The sequence below is a fragment of the Choloepus didactylus genome, chromosome 15 (assembly GCF_015220235.1).
Source record: "Choloepus didactylus isolate mChoDid1 chromosome 15, mChoDid1.pri, whole genome shotgun sequence".
In the NCBI taxonomy this organism is placed as follows: Eukaryota; Metazoa; Chordata; class Mammalia; order Pilosa; family Megalonychidae; genus Choloepus; species Choloepus didactylus.
In genome coordinates, this window is record NC_051321.1 from 50,796,383 (window position 1) to 50,818,946 (window position 22,564).

Genomic DNA, 22,564 nt, shown 5'->3' on the forward strand with positions numbered 1-22,564 from the left:
AAAAAGCAATCCTTGCCAGCATCTAGATTTTGGACTTCTCATAGCCTCAAAACCATGAGCCAATAAATTCCCACTGTTTAAGCCAACTCATTTTATATTTGTCATAGCAGTTGTTTTTTTGTTTTGTTTTGTTTTGTTTAAGAACAGTAAGTAACTTGCTTAAACTAACACTGTTTGAAAATGGTGAACCTGGGATTTAAACTGAAATCAAATTTTATTCAAATCCCACTTTCTTGAAAAATATAGTATGGTAGGTAAAATTTTATCAACCAGTATTTACCTAATGCCTTATATTATTAGAAAGGTAATAACAGATTTTCCAAGGAGTTTATTGCATCCTTAAGAATTTTGTTCACAGAGTCTATTTTGAGATAGCGTATAAAGAGAAAAACTAAGTTTAGTTTAATAGTTCACTGAGAAAGCTGCTTCTGGGAATAAAATAAGTCCTTTTATTATCAAAGTTGGGTAAGAAGCAGAAAGGAAATACATAACTATTAGGATCTGTAGGTGTAAAGTGGTGGAAATTTTTAAAATAAACTTTTTATTTTAGAACAGATTTAGCTTTACAGATTTCCTCTAACATCTTATTCTTGGGTAGTACATTTGTTACAATTAATGAACCATTATTGATACATTGTTATTAACTAAAGTTGACACCTTACTCAGATTTACCTAGTTTTTTCCTATTGCTCTTTTTCTGTTACAGGATCCCATCCAGGATACCACCCTGTATTTAATCATCATGTTTCCTTAGACTCCTCCTGGTTCTTAGTCATTGCCACTACTCCACAGAATGGACTGAAGTATGTAAGAGAGGGTATATATTTACCCAAATGCATAATGTTGACTCTTCTCTCCTACTGGAGAATAATACTGCCTACAAAGCATTGGTCTATAAAATTTGAATTTTCATATGGAAAAAAAGATGGGAAAGTCTATAATGAGCACAAATGTAGCAATGAAAAATACATGGTTTCTACACATTTGGATATTCCCTATAATTTATCACCTCCATATAACATAAAGGAAAATATGGAAATACGTGGCATGTACGCTCCTAACATTTCAGCCCAGGAAATAAGTTAAGTCATGATTATCTCCTTCCAGATCTGTACCAGATTTGTTCTTAAAAATTTTTCTAAATGAAAGCTCCTGGCAATTGAGATGAAAAGCAAAACCAAAAAAAAAAAAATAATAATAATAATAAAAACCTTTTGTTCTAGTAGAATGCTACTATCCAAAATGTTTCTGGGTAAAGCATTTTAAATTTTGAGTGGTATAACATAATTATTTGCACAAATATTTTACATAATTTCATTAAGTTTGGGCTTTTATTCATTTCTGTTAGAATCCAATACATATTAAAATGACCAAGAAAATTTTTCTTCTTTTCTCCCTTCCATTCCTACTCCCATTTCTCATCTTCTTTCCTTTTTTAAAAGAAGATCAAATTTCGTTAATTTACAGACAAGATAACTATAATTAGCAAGCATGTATATCTTTTTTAAAAAGTTATCCAAGTTTGAGATTTAAATTTTTAATAATTTTCTGTTTGTTAGAGAAGTTATAGGCTTACAGATATATCATGCATAAAATATATAAATTACGGAGTTCCCATATATCACCCTATTTTTGTATTTTCTCAACATGCACTATTATTTTATATCTCACTTATATTTCCTAACATTAAACATTTAATAAAATTAAAGCTTTGATGAACTTCCATGATAAAAAAATTACTTTTTATTTAATAACAATTTTCAATACAGGTATATAGAAAGTATTGCAGGTGATAACAAAGTATAAGCTTGCATGAAAGCTGACATACAGAAGTTTAAAACCATAAATATATCTTCAATATAAAATAAAAAAAAAAGCTTTAGGGAATATTCATCAGAGTGAGGGAGCTGATCTAGCTGGAGCATTCTGTCAATTCCCCACAAATACCCCATGAGGTAGTATTCACGTGTCCCTTGAGTCCTTAACATATTTAGTCAAGGCCTACAATCCTGTTGCCCCATATGATGTCACTACAATGGACAATGCTTCAAGGCCATTGAAGCATGGTGTCTGGCTTATCAAAGGTACACAAATGCTTTTGAATAAATTATTTACCAAATAGGTAGAAGTTTCATTAATACATTACAAAAAAGAATTTCTATTGTCAAAAAAATGATATGTGCTAGTAGAACATCAAAGAAAAGTTACTTTTTGGAAATAACTAAGAGATAATTAACTTGTCACAATCCATTCCATTTACAAAGGACATTTTTATAATATTACAAATAATTCAACTGTGATAATGTTAAGGCAATAAAACATCTCTGTTAGATACGTGAGACTTCAATTCCTTCATCCCAAATGAAAGGTTTTTGCAGGAAAAGAGTTTAATTGTCAATTATTCTTAAATCGAACTAGTGACAAATGCTAAATTCTAATTTATTTAATACCTCCTCTTTGTGTAGCTGTTAAGTTAGCATTGATTTGTGGAGCATGGGCTAGAAAGATGCAGACTCTAACAAGTAACCTGAAATTATATGAAACAAGATTTAAAAATGAATATGAGCAGACATGCTGATGTTCTATTTTTGAGGAAATGTCATATGAACTTTGGAATCCAGAGATTAAATATTCAGCATTCAAATAGATGGTATGTCAACAAAAGGGCTAGAAGCACTCACCAGACATTGATACATGATTAAATACTGTTCCATTGCTTTTATCAGTTATTTGTAGCAGAGAAAGGAAAAAAATAAAAAATATTGCCGCGTAAGAGCGCCCTGTCTTTTGACCCTAGGTCAGTTACCTGAAACCAAAGAGGTGTTTGCTTGCTTTTGTTCATTAAATACAGACAGAGTATCACTGACTGAAAAATTTTTTAAAATTACCCTGTTCTGTTGACTTGATTCTGTTATTTTTCTTTATTTAAGTACAAAGTAACAGCAACAAAAGTGCCTTGCTCTAATAACTTAGAAGTGGGGTATTTTTTGTTTCTTTCTTAAAAGCATCCTTTTGTTTGAGACATTTACTTACTTTTCCTTAATTTTTTTGCATACCAGGAGACAGAAAAATATCATTTTTACATCTCGACAAGATTATGTTTCGTTGCTCTCTGAACATCTTACATATTTTTGTTCCCTTACACCACCGACCACCATTCTTCTACTCCCCAGAAAATACCCAAGAAACTGTCAAAGCTAAAAACAAAACAGGTAAAATTAGCACTTATTCCACATAAAATTGAGAGGGAGATGTGAGAAGAGGTGAAGGTGGAAGTTATCTCTGAAAAGTTGTTTACAGAAGATGAAACCTCAAAGTATCGAAAGTGATTTTTATATATCCAAGTCCATTATGTTTGCAGTGTTTGCATACTTTCCTTGAATCATCATGGTAAGGAGAAAAGACATAGCTAGAAAAGAAATAATTATATCGCATTTTTAGGAAATATAATATCTTGTGATATTATAGATTTTTAATATTTGAAAAAATATAGAATAATCTTGTTATTGATAAGGTAATCAGAAATTATTCTTACTATGATTCCAAATTAAATGGAAACTTTCCCTTTCTGATAACTAATTAGTTAAGCAACCAGTATCCCCTAGTACTTGCTTCAGAATAACACAGTTGGCTTTGAAGAAAATCTATGTAAAACAAGATGAGTTTGATTCCTATGAGATTTACAGTTACAATAAAATTGGAGCTCGTAGTAACAATATATTGGAAATGTCAACAAAAGGAAAATTCATTGATCTTTGTACTTCTCTAAACTTTTCTTTTCTAGATTTTATTCCCCTCTCTTTTTTCTAAAATTAATCTTTCCTCCTTTGTGTATCTACATTTAAAATAATCTGTGTGAGCAAGAATGCAGCAAATATTCTAAAAAGCAAAACAAAACAAACAAAAATTGACAGGTTTTCTAACATGGGTCAAAACTCTCTCAGCCTGATTAAAAAACATAACATGCTCACACTGATAAAAAAAAGAAATTTCCTAACTGCATGTAATTTAAGGGCTCCCTTTGCAAGTCAATCAAATCTTTGTACAGTAAGTAAAGCCAGGTTGAAGCTGAATAATGTTCAATAATTTATCCTTAGACCACTAATTAGCCTCTTAAATACCGTCTACTTTAAAGTCAAAAGTAATTGCTCATATTTCAACATTCTTTATAAATCCAAAAGAATATGCAGGTTTCTAGTGTACATGCTTTACATTATACAATGGTTTACATACCACCAACATGATAATAAAACACAAAGAGGAAATATAAAAAAAAATTAGAAAGAATTTAGAGGTACGGATATCACTCTACCATTTTCCTGTATAAACATAAAGATGTAAATTATACTAATAAAAGTGATGGCATATACGAAGTGATAAATGAGGTAGCATCCTAATTTGTAGCATTTACCACTTCCCATTGGATAAATATTCCTACCATGACCAAAACAGTGAGGCCACTGAATGGACCTGTGAAAATATCATTCGGTCCTCCCAAGCAGGTATAAGCTGTCTTCTCATCTCCAAACAGAACACTGTTTTAAGTAAACTATATATTTTAAATGCAGAGAAAATGGGTATTCTTTTTTTTTTCTTTTTAATCACTGGTAGGAATGTGCTGTATTGTAACACTTTGAAAAATAATATGGCATTATCTACTAAGATTACTAGTACATACACACACGTATACTCACATATACATAAAATGTATATTCATACATATACATGATCTGGAAAAGCTGTGTACATTTTTTTGGCCCTCCCGTCATATCAAGAAGTAGTCTGATTTTTTTTTTTTTCTTTTATGGGGTGTGTACAATAACTTATTGTAAAATTTGGTTTAAGTATTTGGTCACAGTCTATATGTAGGTAAATGTTAAATAAAAATACTGTATGAGAAAGAAATTAAAAATACAAAATAAATATGAAAATTTTTAAAAATAAAACAAATTTGGGGAGAATAATACTGAACATACTGCATGTGTAACGACATTAAAATAATGAGAAATTAAATGCAAAATTTGGAGGAGTTATGCAAGGTATTTTCTAACCTCTGGCACAAAACACTGATGGAACCAGTCAAAGGAAAGTGCTTTGGTCATCCATGCTTTCTTATCAAACATCCAGAAGATAGGCAGTACTTCCCTTTGAAAGCTCAAGGGCTAGAAGCTTTATACATCAGGGTTGTCTTTATTATGAATCCTACAGCATTGGCACAAAAGAGTAGGGTTACCCTAGCACTTGTGGCTCTAAAACCTGGGGTTCACTTCTCTCCTTGGCTGATGTATGTCCTCTGAGGCATTTTTTTCCAACATAGGGCAGTTTCATTAACATTGTATATCTGTTCCGACTTGTGGCATTTCTCTTCAATCAGTTTCTTCGGGGTTTCAGGAACCTCCCTAGCTGCATCTTAATCCCCAGACGCTGCCTCTCACGTTACTTTTACATTGCATAGACTAATCCTTTTTTAAAAAATTTTCAAACCAGCCTTTACTGACTGAAAATACATAAGGGTAGACCCCGTCACCTTCATTTTCATTTAGGGAATCATATAAGGGCCTTTTCTTGCATGATGCCAGAGTAGAAAGGAATGTCTTTTTTATAACAATCCTGCACCCAAAAGAATGTTGCACTTTCTATGTGACAGAGATACAGATCTCCTGGCTTATGCAAATGTTTTGCAGGTATGGTAGCTCCAGCAATGGCTTCCCAGATTTTCTTCTCTTTTTTTCTGGATATGCCTTACTATCGACTGACTCATTAACACTGTAATAATGGTGTTTTGCCTGAAGGAAGCATATCTAACAATTCTCCTTTTTGCTTCCAGTTCATCACTTTCCTGTTTCTTGGAAGCACTTTCCGAACTACTAGGAACACTATACTCGGGACCCATGACTTTAACAGAGTTTACCACGTTTAAACAACACAAGATAAGAGAAACTCAAGATGTTAAGATCACTACGCAGTCATCACAAGATGTCATGTGAGAGATTGCTGAAAACACCCTTTGCACCTCCAAACGAATGCGTAGAACCACAATTATTTACTACAAATTTTACTGTAAGAAAAAGAAAATTGTGTAACTGTTCATTTATGCTCTTAAACAGTAAAATACATACTGTGCAGGTAATGTTATACATAACAGTACATATATTTTATGCATTTATGAGTTACTAAACTTTTTAAGGTTTCTACATTTCTAGCCTTTGTGTGTCATCTGCTGGCTTTGATGTTGTTTTCACAAACTAACTTTTTACTTATTTTAACTTTAAAAAAATTGTGTATATTTATGGTATTAAAAGATAAAATACATTGATAGTCTACAATATTATACATATATTTTATGTATTTCTGAGTTCCTAAACTTTTTCTGTGTCATCTGTTGGCCTTCATGTATCACCTGCAGCTTCTGCAAAACTCCTCCAAATTTTGCATTTATTTTCTCATGCTGACCTGGGATATATCGAAACCACAATGGGGAAAACTGCAATGTGGAAGGGATAACTGTATACACATATACGCAATACATATAACCTTTCCCATAATAATTCCATTTTAAATTATCAATTAAAAAATAAAATAGCAGTACTTAAGCTGCTTAAGTATTATATAAACTTAAGTATTATATAAGTACTTAAGTGGTTTATATAATACTCTAATAATATCAGAATATATGTCAGGCATTATTCTAAGCACTTGTTTTGATTTTAACTTGCTAATCTCAAGAACCCTCTATGGTATGTTTTATTAGTGTCCCCATTTTACTAGTTAGAGATGCTGACATATAGAATATGCCAAAACTCACACAACTAGCCAATAGCAGAATTGGTATTTGAATCCAGGCACTCTGGATCCAGAGTATATGCATTTACCACTGTACTACATTCACTGCCTCTCATGAGAGACATGATTATAGCTATCTATTTGGTGGCAGTCTAGAAACAATCCCAGTGTCAACAATGGGAATATAGTTGAATAAGCTGTGATGTGTCCTTGTTTTGATAAATTAAACAGCTATTAAAAATTATATACTGCAAACCAGTGATTTTACACTTTGGATGGTTTGTATGGTGTCTGCATATATCTCAATAAAACTGCATTAAAATTATTTAGTCCTGAAAACTTTCAAAAGTACATAAAGGCATTATACTCTCCTAGAATTAATAAATATTCTATACATTTTGTAGTGTCTGATTTAAATTTATAAAAAAAGAACTATCCGCACAGATAAATCAAAACCCTTTTTCAACTTTTTCTCTAATTCCATTCCCTGATTTCAATAATTCATGTATATACTTCTATTTTATAAGGTTATCCTTAAAATGCTAAAAACACATTACCCCTTCCTCATTATAAGTAATTTAGCAAAATTGGATACAAACTGTTCCAGATTTGTTTATAAATATTTTTAAATTAAATAGCAATTCGGAAGATTTCTTTTAGCTTGCATTTTATTGAAAAAAAAAAACCTCATTTAAATTAGCACAATATAAACTAGCTTTCAAATACACTCCATAGCAATCTAAATTTTCTGGAAAATTATATTAGTGATTCTGAGGCAGATGATAGAAATTGTACTTTTTCTTCACATCTTCTCTTAAACAGTAATAAATAAATAAATAAATAAAGAAAGAAAGAAAGAAAGAAAGATTGTGATGTTATTGAGTAGCTGAGTGACTCTTGCCAATAGACTTTGCTTTTTCTCATATCCAGTGTTCACTCTAGTCTCAGCCACTTGGAAACAAGATAACCCAAACTAAATCAAACAACAACAAACAGAACCTAAAGAATGTTGAATAAAAGTCTAGAAATGTGGCTTCAAAAATTAGATCTCTATTTTTATCTAACCACAGACATATACATATACACACTTTTCAAGGTGAAAAATCACTAAGAAAGGCCAAAAAGAAAAAAAAAAAAAAAGGTTATTTAGAGTTACCTGGCTGCATACAAGCAGGTGCAGAACAGCTGATGTATATTTTCGTTGCTCCCACCCCTGCTATCTTTCTATTCAGCTATGTTAGTAAGATTATAATACTCAGGAGGCATTAAAGACACAAGCTGGTTTTAAAGTCTCACTGTCTGTTTGGAACTTGGCCCTATGGGACCTTAAGCACATAACTTCTAAATTTCAATTTCTTTAAGAATGGTTTAATGATAGTAACTATTTGTTGCTGGCCCTGCTGGTTTTCTGCTCAAATGCTAGTCCTATTCTTCATCCTTGCTAAAAGATCCTTTTTTGTTGTTTTTATTCTGGGCCATCAGTGTGCCCAGCCCCAGGAGATGACCTGTAATTGATATAATCTCAAGATGAGTATCTCATTCCCCTTTGCCACATACAAACTTCCTCAGCCTTCCTTTCTGCTATGCTCACACTTGATCCATTTCTGTAAGTGGAAGTCAGATGGGAGAGGTCTCTGGCAAAGAATTTCCTCTGATTTAAAAAGAAGATCAACACACGTAAAAGAAATCCTTTCTACCTATCTACACTCAAACCTGAAATACCATTGTGATGCTTATGGTTGTGATCTTCAACACACACCTGACAGAAAAGGCTATGGAAAAATAGCAAATTGCAGGAAAGGGCATAGTATAAGCATAGGGGGAACCTGAGTTCTTGGTGATACACTTGACCTGTCAGATCAACCCTTAGGCCATTTAATTCTGGGTATTTTATTAAATTATGATGACCACTACTATTGACATAGTAGCTGATATCTAGTGAGCAAATACTCAATAAATAATAGCCTTGAGGAAAAAGACTCACCAATTACTTTTTAGTATAATTTAGAGTCCCTGGGGAGCAAATTAAAAATAAAGATACTGCAGTCCATCCTCTAAGATTCTTATTCAGAGGGTCTGAGGATGGATTCAGGAATCTGCATTTTTAATAAACTCCCAAATTGATTCTGTCACAGTTGTTTAGTGGATCATGCTTTGAAAAATACTTTAGTCTGGACTAAAGGCACGTGATTGGAAAGCAGGCAATACAAATGAGTATTTCAGAGAGTGAATAATACAGTGAGTGAAACAATCCTCCCACCCCACCCCATCCCATCAGCTATGCAAAAGAATGTAAGATGATAAAATGTAAATTACACTGACAGCAGGGTGCCTTGTTTATGCTATAAATTACACAGAGCACTCTGAAGGCACTCATTACATTTTAGACAACTTCTTCATTCCATAGACTCACAGGAGTAATGCAGGAGAAGTGGAATACTCACATTCGCTTGGATGATGACAAAGTAGCGAATCTTATCTTCATAGTTGAGCCTCTTCCTTAACACTACATTTCCCGTCAACATGAGGGGGATTTCAAAGGTGTCATTGGATGTCTGGAAACATTTAAAGATACAAACTTAAGAATCTTTCAATATAAAAGGAATTAGATAATTCAATCTTGTGACCTATTCCCCTTAAAAGTTACAGATGGCATGCTTATCATCTGAAAATAAAAGGTGAGTGTGAGCTCCAGATTTAATAGGTCTATCATTTTTCAAAATATTTCATTTTGATCACTAGGTTTCACCACAGTCATTTGACAATGATAACCAGGATGCGTATATACAGTGTTTTGTATATTATTAGTGTGGTCCATCAACAGCCATGGTCTACTTCTAAATCAAAGATCAGCTTTCTGAAAATCTTCCCTGTTATATTTTTTCATTTGTTTTCAAAACGGTTAAACCATTGCTAATTTTTGATTTTTACATACTATCCCTGCAATATTGGTGACTATCCTGTATTATAAATATTTTCAAACATTACATACAATATTACCAGGAAAGTGTGATTTTGTAAAAAGGACTCGGGAATGGAGGTTAGTTTCTCTCAGGACCTGTGCCAGTTTGAATGTACTGTGTTCCCTAAAATGCCATTATCTTTGATGTAATCTTGTATGGGCAGATGTATTAGTGTTGATTAGATTGTAATTCTTTGAGTGTTTCCATGGAGATGCGACCCACCCAACTGTGGGTGATGACTCTGATTGGATAGTTTCCATGGAGGTGTGACACTACCCATTCAGGATGGGTCTGAATTAGTTCACTGGAGCACTATATAGCGAACTTGCTACAGCCAAGAGGGACACTCTGAAGAATGCCCAGGAGCTGAGAGAGGAACTGCAGATGAGAGACAGTTTGAAGATGGCTGTTGAAAGCAGACTCTTGCTCCAGAGAAGCTAAGAGAGGACAAAAGCCCCAAGAGCAACTGAGAGTGACATTTTGAGGAGAAGCTACGGCCTAGAGAGGAATGTCCTGGGAGAAAGCCATTTTGAAACCAGAACTTGGAGCAGACGCCAGCCACGTGCCTTCCCAGCAAACAGAGGTTTTCTGGACACCATTGGCCATCCTCCAGTGAAGGTACCCGATTGCTGATGTGTTACCTTGGACATTTTACGGCCTTAAGACTAAATGTAACTGTGTAACCAAATAAACCCCCTTTTATGAAAGCCAATCCATCTCTGGCGTTTTGCATTCTGGCAGCATTAGCAAACCAGAATAGGCCCCAACACTGCTGCTTAATTGTTAAGAACCCTATTCCCTCAGGGACTGACTTCCTGGTAATGTGCAGCCCATTCAGGCCATCCCTACAAAGCCTTCAGCATCACTGATCTGACGTAAGCAGCTCAAAGTATAAGACAGAGTATTCACATCCTAAGATGAAGGGGCACTTCCCAAATATGGGTCCGTTGCTCAGTGAGGCTAATAGAAGTCACACCGAACCCAGTTGAAGAGGAAAAGATGGTTTAATTTACGTGGGCTGGAAGACAGGGGAAATTTGCCCAAATCTGCCTCTCTAAAGTGTTTCTCCAATTGGATTTTATACCGGGGTTCAGAGACAAAGAGAGATAATCATTCAATTAACATGCAAAAGAGCGATAGACAAAAGGCCCATCTATCTGGGATGTTTGGGGCATTAGAGACAAAGGGAGTGAATTATTTTAGTTAACATGTAACAAGTTTGGAGAACTTCAGTAATTTGCTATCTTCTGTTTTCCTGTTTTTTTTTTTAGGGGTTTGGAGACATCTGTGAAAGGTGTAAACTTACATTTACATATGTTTGCAGAGCTTACATTTACAAATTGCTCATTTGTGAGAACAAGAGCTTCCATTATAACCTGTTTCCAGCTTTGAAGGCTACATTTTAAAATTCCCTGCTTGTTTACTGTTTTTGGTTATATTTTAAAAGTTACTATTACAAAGAGAGAATAACTTACACTTCTTACAGTTTCTTACACTTAAAAAGACTTTAATTCACTCTTATATTAGTGAGGTTTTGAAGACAGGTAACATAGTATCTCAGTAACTCCAATTCTGTCAGTTTTACTTCTCACATTGGAACTGCATTTTGTTTATTTGTTGGTGTGATTATGGTTGTGGGCACCAGATGAAACACTTAGATTGGGTCTACACTGGATTGTTACCAAAAAGTAAAAATACATACATGCATACATACATACATACATACAGAAGGAAAGAAAGGGAGTAGCAAATAAAAAGTGTATTTGGGTGTGTGTGTGTGTGTGTGTGTGTGTGTGTGTGTGTGTGTGTGACTCTCACACAAGGAGAGTCAGTCAGGAAGATTCGATGAAGGAAGAATAGACTCAAGCCTCCCATTTCAGGCTCATAAAGTGAAATTTTGGAAGATCTCTCTCTCTCTCCCCTTCTCTCTCTCTCTCTCTCTCACTATCTCTCACAAATACACACACAAAATCACAACAATTGAATTTTTTAATGATTTATTATGTTTCATAATTGGCTTTGCAAATCTTTCCTGAATGCAGTTATTTAAAAACTTATAATTCATATATAAATAAAGAAAATGCATCATGAAGGATTTTTACAATTAAAAATGGGTATTTGACATTTTGACTAACTTTTCCATTACTTAAATGTTGATTATATCTGTGAGTATGGCTCTCAGTTATGCCAGGGAAGTACAGGAATCACTAAAACTATCTACCTTAATTATGACATTTACACTATAAAACAATTTCAATTTGTTGTTACAGTGTTGTTATAGGGTTATCACATTTTAAGGATTCAATATCTACAGCTCAGTAGTAACAACTCAATAAATACCCAATCTCTATGGTAGAGATTGCAGGTTGCAATCCCCATTTGCCCTTGCTGTCAGAACTCCAAATTAGTTTTCATATCCAGGGGGCTTGTCCTCCAGGGGAGGCTATACACCTAAGTGGATGAGTCTAAACAAGTCTAACCCAACCATGGTAATCAATTCCCCTTATGAATAATTATTTTGGAAATGGAGATGATACAATTATGAGTAACATACAGAAGAGATTTTTTTAATCATAAAAACAGACCCAGGTAAATAAGCTTCCCTTTTCTGTTTATAGATACAGTCGTCAGAATATATAAAAACCTGGCACTTCAGCAGCCCTTTTGGGATTGTTGTTGGAGCTGGGCTAGGAGAAGTAACCAGCACGCTGAGACAGGCAAACCAGAAAATGAAAAGAGCCTATGTCTGAGGTGCTGAACTAACAAACCCTGATACTACCCTGTGCCAGTTTGAAAGTATTATGTCCCCCCAAATGCCATTATCTTTGATGTAATCTTGTGCGGGCAGACCTATCAGTGTTAATTAGATTGTAATTCTGAGGAGGGGCGGGGCAAGATGGCGGATTGGTGAGCTGTATGTTTTAGTTACTCCTCCAGGAAAGTAGGTAGAAAGCCAGGAACTGCGTGGACTGGACACCACAGAGCAATTTGACTTTGGGCGTACTGCATACAACACTCACGAACATGTGGAACTGCTGAGATCAGCGAAATCTGTAAGTTTTTGTGGCCAGGGGACCCGTGCACCTCCCTGCCAGGCTCAGTCCCGTGGGAGGAGGGGCCGTCAGCGCTGGGAACGAGAAGGGAGAACTGCAGTGGCAGCTCTTATCGGAAACTCATTCTACTGACCCAAACTCCAACCATAGATAGACTGAGACCAGACACCAGAGAATCTGAGAGCAGCCAGCCCAGCAGAGAGGAGATAGGGATAGCAAGAAACAGCAAGAAAAGCCCAAAAAGAAAAGCGGAGGCTTTTTGGAGTTCTGATGAACATAGAAAGGGGAAGGGCAGAGCTCAGGCCCTGAGGCTCATACGCAAATCCCAAAGAAAAACTGATCTTTCTGCCCCCTGGACTTTTCCTTAATGGCCCTAATTCCTTTGTCTCTTAGCACTCCAATAACCCATCAGATCTGCGAGGGGGGCCCTTTTTTTTTTCCTTTTTATAAAACAATTACTCTAAGAAGCCCAATACAGAAAGCCTCAAAGATTTGCAATTTGGGCAGGTCAAGACAAGAGCAGAACTAAGAGAGCTCTGGGACAAAAGGCAATAATCCAGTGGCTGAGAAAATTCACTAAACACCACAACTTCCCAAGAAAAGGGGGGCGTCTGCTCAGCAGACTGGGAGCCTCCCTACACAGCCCTGCAGCCCAGAACCGCCTTGGGGGGACAGCACTCACCTGTGACAGCACAGTCATCCCTCAACAGAGGACCAGGGGGTGCACGGCCTGGAAGAAGGACCCACTTGCAAATCTCAGGGGCCATACCAAGGACTTGTGGGTCAGTGGCAGAGACAAACTGTGGCAGGACTGAACTGAAAGATTAGACTATTGCAGCAGCTTTAAAATTCCAGGAACACCAGGGGGATTTGATTGTTAGAGCTGACCCCATCCCTGACCACCCAGACACATGCCCCATATACAAGGAGGGCAATACCAACTACACACGCAAGCTTGGTACACCAATTGGACCCCACAAGACTCACTCCCCCACTCACCACAAAGGTAAAGTGGGGGAGAACTGGCTTGAGGGGAACAGGTGGCTCGTGAATGCCACCTGCTGGTTAGTTAGAGGAAGTGTACTCCACGGAGCTGTAGATCAGACAAATTAGAGATAAGGATTTCAATTGGTCTACAAATTCTAAAAGAACCCTATCAAGTTAAGCAAATGCCAAGAGGCCAAAAACAACAGAAAATTTTAAAGCATATGAAAAAACCAGACGATATGGATAACCCAAGCCCAAGCACCCAAATCAAAAGATCAGAGGAGACACAGTACCTAGAGCAACTAATCAAAGAACTAAAGATGAATGACGAGACCATGGCACAGGATATAAAGGACATCAAGAAGACCCTAGAAGAGCATAAAGAAGACATTGCAAGACTAAATAAAAAAATAGATGATCTTATGGAAATTAAAGAAACTGTTGACCAAATTAAAAAGATTCTGGATACTCATAGTACAAGACTAGAGGAAGTTGAACAACGAATCAGTGACCTGGAAGATGACAGAATGGAAAATGAAAGCACAAAAAGATTGTAATTCTTTGAGTGTTTCCATGGAGATGTGACCCACCAAACTGTGGGTGATGACTCTGATTGGATAATTTCCATGGAGGTGTTGGCCCGCCCATTGGGTGGGTCTGAATTAAACTACTGGAGCACTATAACATCAGACAGAAGGAGCAGGCTGCTACAGCCAAGAAGGACACTGACAAATGCCCAGAAGCTGAGAGAGGAACTGCAGTTTGATGATAGCCGTTGGAAGCAGACTCTTGCTCCAGAAAAGATGAGAGAGGACAAATATAGCAAGTGTAACTAAGAATGAAATTTTTGAGGAACTGCAGCCTAGAGAGGAACATCCTGGGGGAAAGCCATTTTGAAACCAGAACTTTGGAGCAGACGCCAGCCACGTGCCTTCCCAGCCAACAAAGGGTTTCTGGACACCATTGGCCATCCTCCAGTGAAGCACCCAATTGCTGATGTGTTACCTTGGACAATTTATGGCCTTAAGACTGTATCTGTGTAACCAAATAAACCCCCTTTTATAAAAGCCAATCTGGTGTTTTGCATTCCAGCAGCATTAGCAAACTAAAACATACCCTATCTCTGAACAACATGTTATGAAAGATAATAAATGACCTTCTCAGTTAAGTCACTTTTAATTAAGTTTTCCATTGTTTGCAGCTGAAAGGTCCTTACATTTTAGTCCCCTCCCTTTTCCATTGATCTTAAGACCTCAGTTTTGCTTTTATTTTTCTCTTGCTTCAAAATCCCATCCCACTTTTCTCTATGTAGAAAATCCTGCAAATCCTACTTTTTGAAGACTTTCTTTACTATCCAGTTTAGGATTAAGTCTTTACTCTGATGTTACATTATTTTTTCCCAAACACCACTTACTATACTACTTCTTTTTAATTGTGTATTTTGTTTCATGTAACAGATTCCTCAAAGGTCTTGGTCTATGATACGGTGATATTTTTCTTTATATCTCTAGCAAAGCAACTTGAATAAAGTAGGGATTTAACATATGGATGTTTGCAATCTTTTTTTCCCCCTCAAATCGACAGTTTCTATTGGACATTTACAGAATTATTCTATACTATACATGCAGTAGTTAGTGATTTCATTGCTCTTCAGCATTAAACCCTATCTCTTTTTAATTGAACTTAATTCTTAACAGCTAAATCCATCCTTTACAGATACCTGAAGTTTTCATTTTGTTGGAGTTTTCACAACTACAAGTGTTCTAAGAAGCATAAACATAGCATCTGCTTTATGATCAATGTAGTTCATGAATTGTTGCAATGGAAAGTCTCTGGGTTGATTAATTAACTAATGCTTGAATTGGACAAGTAATGAGTATTTCTATCTCTCAAAAACTATAAATCAGAATCATGAGAAGAATCAGAAGTCAAAGGTAGATATATCTTTGGGGACTGTTTTATTTCCTCTACTAAAAAGAATACTGAATTAGATCAATTCTATGAATATACAATGATGTGACAATATTTCTAAAGCTTTTACCAAAGGTGATGGTGGGGAGGGAACAAAGCCAAAATTAGTAAGAAACTGTAGTACTTTTTAAATCTTTTATATGGTTAGGTCAGTGAAGGATTGGAATGATGATTCTCAAATTCCAGAATGCATATGAATCATAGAAAGGTATCATTTAGATTGCAAAGCCCCAGTATTCATTCCCAGGAATTCCACAAATCCCCATGAATCATCTGCATTTATATCAAGTCTCTCAGGTGATTCTGGTGCAGGTGGTTTGGGTTTTATTTTGAGAAACACTGAGCTAGGGGATGGAGAGGACCAAGTTAAGCATACAAACAAGAATGTTACCATTTGCTTATAACTGCAACTCAATAATATGCTTCGAAAACATATTTTAAAGATGCACAATTATTTTAATTTTTCTTTATTTTGGAGCTACTTATATTATGTTAACCAATAGGCTTGATGTCAGATGGGATGAACTTTTAAATATACTTTGAGTGGGGATTCTCAACTCAATTGGGTACTAAGTATTAAATGTTTTCATGTTTTTTCAATAAGTACTGACAACTATGCTTTGCCTAATTCTTCTACCTAAGCCCCTTAATAATAAATAATATCAATGTGATCTCGTAACTTTTCAATACCTCTTGGTTTTTAAAATAGTTCAGTGAACTTTCACTCTTATATGTCTGTCAAACAGCTGCTTGTGGTGAGAGGGAGGTAGAGTCTGTGTGTTCTCTCTCTCCCTGCCATTTCCTTCCTCTCCTCTCATCCTTAGCATTTGGGTCCACCAACAAAGCAGAGGGGTGGGGGAGCAGAGCAACATCCATTTCCTTAAGCAACCATAAATTTCTGGAAACAAGGTCGCTGACCCCTTTCTAACAGTTTTGGACTTCCCTGTAAAGCACAAACTGACACAGGTTTCTTTGGGTGATGGGAATTTAAATGTTGACTTCTACCTGCACAGTACTAATCAGGGAAATACAAAAATGGCTAAGCCTGCTGGTACCTACAGCCTCCAAACATCTGTCCTCCACCAAGAATGGCCCACCTCACCACTCCTTGAAGAGTTCAGTGAATCAGCAATTGCCAGCAAAGGGCAATCTCCCATTTGGTAAAATGAGGGAGTAGGATGTTTTAAATGGTGTTGTCATTGATGGAAGGGTGGTGTAGAGTAGCAGGTAAGTCTAACACCCACATCACACACATACACACTCATGGAGGCAAGGGAGGGAGAAAGGATTTTTATACTTTATCAAATCTGTGCTTCCCCAGAGATGAGTTTCCATCCCTCCCCTCATAACCCATTTCATTAATATGTGTGAATGGGGGTTTAGGGCCAGTTTAGATGAAATAATGCCTCTCTACTAGCCCTGCCTGCAAGGAGGTGTTGGGCCCCACAGTAGGAGATGGTGTGAAAATGGAATGTGAGGATACTTAGCCCTATTCGTTCTCAGCTGAGAGCTCTGGTCAATCATGAGTTTCTAACAAACAGGAAAGATTACGCCTGGCCCTTCATACCTATGTTATATTTTATAAGTATTCTTTATGTAGTCTCCATTTAGTTGTAAGGACTAGAGAATCAAAGCAGTTAAAAAGAAGGGAGGTCTACTCTAAAGATTGTGAATGTGTATATATATATGTGTGTGTACATATACACATACATATATATATATACACGTATATATGATGTGTGTGTGTGTGTGTGTGTATATATATATATATAGAGAGAGAGAGAGTATTTCCTGTTGATCTAAGGAAAGAGCCTCGTACAAGTACAAATGCGCCTCACTAGGACGGGAACAGGTAACTGGTGGGAATTTAGGTAACAAGGATTTTTTTCTCTGTCTCTCAGAGATTAAAAGTCTCTTATTATTATTTTCCTACAGATTTCAAAATCAATCTCTCCTTTCTCTCCCTGTCTATCCTCCCTCCTCCGAGGTTTTCCCTGTTTGCTCGCTTTGAACATGACTATTACTGTATCACTTAGTTCCAATAAACAGCACAACCTTTGCATCCTAATCAGTCTCTATTACAAAATCCCCAAGGTAGAATCTGCTTAGGCCAGGCCAATACACCATCAGCTGCTGATCAAGCGGTATGTTGGTTGCCCTTGGTTGAGCATGTACCTTAACTTAAACAGCTGAAATGAGAAATGGAGAGCTGGGCAAGGTTATCTGATCACTGTACAAGCAGGAGGGACTGAAGGTTGAACAGGGAACAATAAATCTGCTCACAGTAGAACACAGCAACATTCTGATTTCTTTTTTTCTCTGTTTCACACATTTTCCATCCACTTCCCCCCACCAACCCTCACACAAACACATACATGCACATGTAATGATGCGTTAAAGAGCACAACACAGCTCACTTAACATTTTTCTGACCAGTTCTCTAAGAAAATATATTTAGAAGTGCCTGGTTGGCTTCAGGGACATGCATGTTGTGTAGTAAAGAGGTTATAGTAGTCTTGGAGTGAAAGGATATGGGTTCAAAGCTTTACACAAAGCAGGAGTTAAGAAAATGACTTAATTAAATCTCTGTTAATTGTAAAATAAAAATTTTATGATTTTATGGGACCGTAAGACTCTCACGATATAATAAACCCTATACAGTGTTATTAAAGTATACGATAATAGTCTTTGTAACTTACCTAAGAATAAGCAGTAACTCTTTTGCTTAGCCAGAAATATTTTAATAGCATCTGAAAGTTGCACTTTGACTTATATTCAAAATTATTTCAAGATAGTGAATTTTTAAAAATCTTTTGCATTTGAACAGTTGTTTTAACTTCCTGACTCAGGAAATTCAAATGTATTACATGCTTACGCATTACAAAAGAAATTATGTCTCATTTTTTCTCAAATCTCCCAAAGCTATAGGGAGTCAAGCATATTACAAAGAAGGACAGTCAACTCAGGAGGAGTTGATAAAAGACTTTACCACCCACTGATACAGCACTCTTAATACTTCCAAGAAAGAAGCCTATGCTTACTGCTTAAATGACCTCAGTGCTTTTCTGAGTGGCAGCAGAACTTAATAGAAATGCTGTGCTGTTTGCTTTGGCCTAAGGGGGACTGCTACCAGGGATATGTCATTGGTTCCCTCTTTTTTACTTTAGGTGGAAACATTTAAAATGCTGAATAAACATCACTCCATTCTGGCATTTAGAAAAAGGCTTACTATAAGAAATGTGATAAGATAAACCACTGTATGAATAGTATTTGACCATCTTCCTAACAATTTTGATATTAAAGCATCAAAATGACACCTACTTTATAAATGCATTTTTCCATGTAAGATAAACTCTCAAAAATGAATGTTTCGGCAGAGCGTGCGATGACAAATTTTGACCTATTTCAAAGAGTAGATATTTTTTAACAATTGAATTAGTTCAGTGTATTGCAAACTACCTCATTTTATATTAGAATGAGGGCACTAAAAACTATTTCACTGTAACTGTGATGTGCATAGTACAAAATCTTCTAGTTTACCCTTGAGGAGATAGGATAAAATATTCACTATTTTTTAAAAACAAATATATCAGTGAAGAAAGGGTAGCTAATGCTATGGGAATGAACCCCAAATTAATATTGACATATTTAACTCTCATCAGCAAGTTGACTCTATTTTTGTCATTCGAAGACTCAGGCTAATGGATGTTTCTCCTCAATGTGTTTTTCCCCAAACACAGGAGCAGTAAGAGGGGGTATGGTGACTTATACATTGTTTCTTTGAGCTCACCTTTTATTAAAAACAGAGCAAATAATTTCCTCTAAGTAAGAAAAGTACACTCTTAACATGTAGCCAAAATAAGAAAGATTCAGAAATTTTTGGCAAACAACAAATGCTTTGCTTTCAAGTTTGGTCAATCAGTTTGGCAGGCCTTTACCCCAAAATTGCCCCTTTTTCCTTTTAGGAGATCATTTGAATTCCAAGAAAAACAATGGCAGGAGAATAGAAAAACTGAATTTTAACTCTTCTGAACTTTTTTCATAGTTAATGAAAGTTCTTTTTAATGGAGGAAGAGTGTGTAATGCTTGTCCAATTTTATGATTTGGGGATAATAAAAACTTCTTGCCTTTCCTTACTCCATGTTTCCTACTATAATTTCCCATCCATGTCATAAAGAAAACATAAGTAAAGAAGAAAGATCTTAAGAATGCAAATGACTATGTCCAATTTTCTCCCTATTTAGACCAAAAGAGAATCTTTGTCTCCTCTATTTTGTGTAAGTTTATAAAAGAGAATCAAACAAAAAACACTTTTTCAAAATAAGTATGTTTAACTGACACTGAGAAATGACAAGAATATTGGGCATTATATTATGTGTGCCCTTTGATCTCTGCTCCTGATTAGCATATAACACCTTTGTGTGATCCCCTCTGCTTGAGGGTGGGCAGGATCTCTGGCTTGCTTCTAAACAACAGAACATATTATGGATGATAAGCTGTCACTACTCTGATTGCATTATGTTATAGAAGACTCTGCTTTGCAAATAGACTAAACTCTAAATATTCTCCTTGCAGTTTTATGATGTAAGTGACCATATTGGCACAGCTCATGTGGCAAGGAACTGAGGGTGGCCTCTTAGAGCTGACAGTGGCCTCCAGCCAACTAGCTGAGGTCCTCTATCCTACAACCACAAGGAAATGAATTCTGACAACAATCTGACCAAACGTTGAAGTGGATTCTTCCCCATCAAGCATCCACATGAGAAATCAGTTTGGTTGACACCTTGGCTGCAGCCTTGTGAGGTGCTAAGCAGAAGACCCAGCCAAGCAGTGAAGGACCCTTGAACCACAGACACTGTGAGAAAATAAGTGGGTGTTATTTTAAGCCACTGAGTTTGTGGTCATTTCTTAGGTGGCAACAGATAGCCAATATATTATACTATTTCCTAAGAATTGTCTGAAGGATTGGAGGTGACATGTAAATATTGGTAATTTTACCCATTATATCTGTGGAGTATTCAACTTAGTTTTTAAATGATATTTTATTTTGCCTTTTCTGATACTTTAGGGATACATTCAATGAGGGTTTCCTCACATATGTTCTTGTACAAGAAAACATTATCCTCTTCATTATATATTAAGATTAACAGACACCTCAGTTTCCCCTACTTTTTCTATACTGTCTCCAATTCCACCTTTCTGATAGAGAAAACATCCTAACATAGATTTAAAAGGTGACAATGTAGTCAACAGCATGTCATTACAGACCCACAGCTGTCGATGGACAGAGTGTACATTCTTTTTTTATTATTGTTAACATTTTTTCTATCATTATTGCTATTGTCCAATATCTAGGAAAGCCAGGAAGTTTCAGAAGCAAAAATGCAAAAGAAAATTACTCTTCTAAAGATATATTGGAGAAAGGAACTCATAGAAAATTATTTGCTGTACTTCTAGTATGCCCAGGAAACTCCAACTTGACTCAATCCTTCATGGGTAACACCTATAAATTCTGGACAAAATATGAAAACAAACAAAACATACCTGACATTCCTGGAAAGAAAACCAAAGCATGCATATTCTGGAGGGGAACAGACAATTGGAAAAAAGAAACAATAAGAGTGAGATTACTGTTTTATGATTTTTAACCTGAAGGCAGGCTGAACTCAACACCAAGTGGAGAAATTAAAACTCTGATAGAAAGCCTGAAATATTTCTGGCCAGAAGAACCAGAGGATAGATTTTGAGACAACCAATGATGACGGAAAGTGAGAGGGAGAATATTGGAAAGGAGAAAGCCAAAAAGTGAGGAAAATTTTCCATTTATAAACTATTCCCAGATGTCTGGTTGATCCCTAAACCACACATGCATGGGAACAGACTACAAGCAGATCAATGAACAAGGGTAGTGGAGGCAGATGGAGGAGACTGAACTAAGATGAGAGCTGCATTCAGGCTGAAGACGTTTAACAATCAAGTTAATATTTGATAAAATTAAACAAACAAACAAAAACCTCAGCACTCCTCAGAGGAATATAATTGAATTCATAGTCTACACAATATAACACTAACAATGTCCAGGATAGAGTGCAAAATAAAATGATATATGACAAACCAGGAAATGTGATTCATTTTCAAGGGAAGAGACAATAAAGGAAGTCCAATATTAGGAAAAACAGACAAGAATTTTAAAACAGCTAGAATAACTATAACTGTACTCAAGGATGTAAAAACAAAAACAAACATTTCTACATAAAAGGATAGGAAATCTCAGCAAAGAAACAAAAACTATAAAAATACGGAAAATTTACAACTGAAGAATATAATATCTCTTTTTTTTTTAAGACCACTGGGTAAGCTAAAGAACAGAATGGACATGGGAGAAAATTCAGTGAATTTGAAAACAGATCAATAGAAAATATCCAATTTGCAGAAAAGCATAAGAAATATTGGAAAAAAAAATTGAACAGAGCCTCAGGGACCTGTGGGACTATGTCAAAATGTTTAACACATCTGTCACTGGTGTGCCAGAAGAAGAAAAGTCAGGGAAATAAACATGAAACCATCAGAAAAAAAAAAAAAAAAATGACTGGTAATCACTTTAATTTGTGTAAGACACATTCAGAGATGCATGGAGCTCAGCAAAACCCAAAAACTACAATTTCAAAGAAAACTACACCTTGGCATGCCATTGTTGAGTTTCTAAACACTCAAGATTAAAGGAAAATCTTGATGTCAGTCAGAGAAAAATGACACATTACATAAAGGGAAACATGGTTCAAACTTCCACTGAATTATTTTAGAATC

The 22,564-nt window shown here is 35.9% G+C and overlaps 1 protein-coding gene across 7 annotated transcripts in view; it reads right to left on the reverse strand.

The window, feature by feature from the left end:
* PCDH15 (protocadherin related 15) overlaps positions 1–22,564 on the reverse strand; it is a 1,822,477-nt gene that overhangs the window by 534,974 nt on the left and 1,264,939 nt on the right. For all 7 annotated transcript variants that reach the window (XM_037804906.1, XM_037804907.1, XM_037804908.1 and 4 more), the window contains one exon: positions 9,228–9,338. In XM_037804906.1, coding sequence (XP_037660834.1) covers positions 9,228–9,338 — 111 coding nt within the window. The remainder of the gene's footprint in view (positions 1–9,227; positions 9,339–22,564) is intronic.